General features: G+C 61.2%; 1 protein-coding gene across 1 annotated transcript; it reads right to left on the reverse strand.

Moving 5' to 3' along the window:
* Positions 1-103: 103 nt before the first annotated feature.
* SPRG_17461 (hypothetical protein) lies at positions 104-608 on the reverse strand (the record flags this gene model as incomplete). The annotated part of the gene is made up of 1 exon (XM_012356774.1): positions 104-608. A coding segment is annotated over one exon (505 nt), but the record flags the coding sequence as incomplete, so codon positions are not given.
* Between the last annotated feature and the right edge of the window lie 339 nt (positions 609-947).

The raw sequence follows: 947 nt of genomic DNA on the forward strand, positions 1-947 counted from the left end.
GTCAATGACTCGGCAGAAGCACGCTCGATACTGGCTACGGAATCGCTCGCCACGTTGGTGTCGAGGATGCCGCAAAGGACCGCTTGCAATGCGGCGATCGTACCATGGCGCGCCGCCGCCAAGAGCATGACCACGTGAAACGTGCGCGGTAATTGGCGCGCGACAGACTCGATCTCGGCGCAGGTGGCGTCGAGCATCAGCGTCGGCTCGTCGTCGTCGTTGAGAAAGATGGCATGGGCGTCGATCTGCGTCACATCCACGTTGGCGTTCAGAAGGTGCTGGAGCGCTTGAACGTGACCGCAACCGAGAATGGACTGTGGTGTCCACGCACAGTAGATATCGCATGGGCCCACGGTTTGCACGATCGGCAGCAGTCGTCGCACGATGCCGGCATGACCACCTCGCAGCGCGCACGTCAAGGCGGACTCGATCGAATGCGACGATGTCCTCTCGAGCAAGTACTTGACGACGTCGTCGTGGCCATACGCAGCGGCGGCAACCAGCTCGTTCCCGTCGAGGTCGTGGACTAGCGTGCAGAGCCAGCCAACAATCTCGAGGTGGCCGTTGGCGGCGGCCACGTAGATGGACGAGAACGAGTCCCAATCCATCTTGTAGGGGCACAGAAGAGCGACGGAAGGATCGATCGACATAAGCTTCTGGGCGACGTCGAGATGACCGGCCGCCACGGCCAGCGAAAAGCTCTCGGCCGTGACGCGTACAGGATCCAAGTCGATGAACTGCGCAATGAGGCGCCAGTCGCCTTCGAGGATCACGAGGTGGAACGACAGCCAGTCTTCTTGGTGCGGAAAGGTGAGGAAGATCACGTGCGGACACCGTCATCGTGGTCGGAAACCGAGCAAAAACGGAAGCGACGCGAAGCGTGCGGGCAGCTTCGTCAACGTCGCCTGTCTCAAGCCCGCGGACTCGATGGAGACGTAGTGGAACCG

This window comes from Saprolegnia parasitica (assembly GCF_000151545.1).
Source record: "Saprolegnia parasitica CBS 223.65 unplaced genomic scaffold supercont2.580, whole genome shotgun sequence".
NCBI classification, from domain to species: Eukaryota; Oomycota; class Saprolegniomycetes; order Saprolegniales; family Saprolegniaceae; genus Saprolegnia; species Saprolegnia parasitica.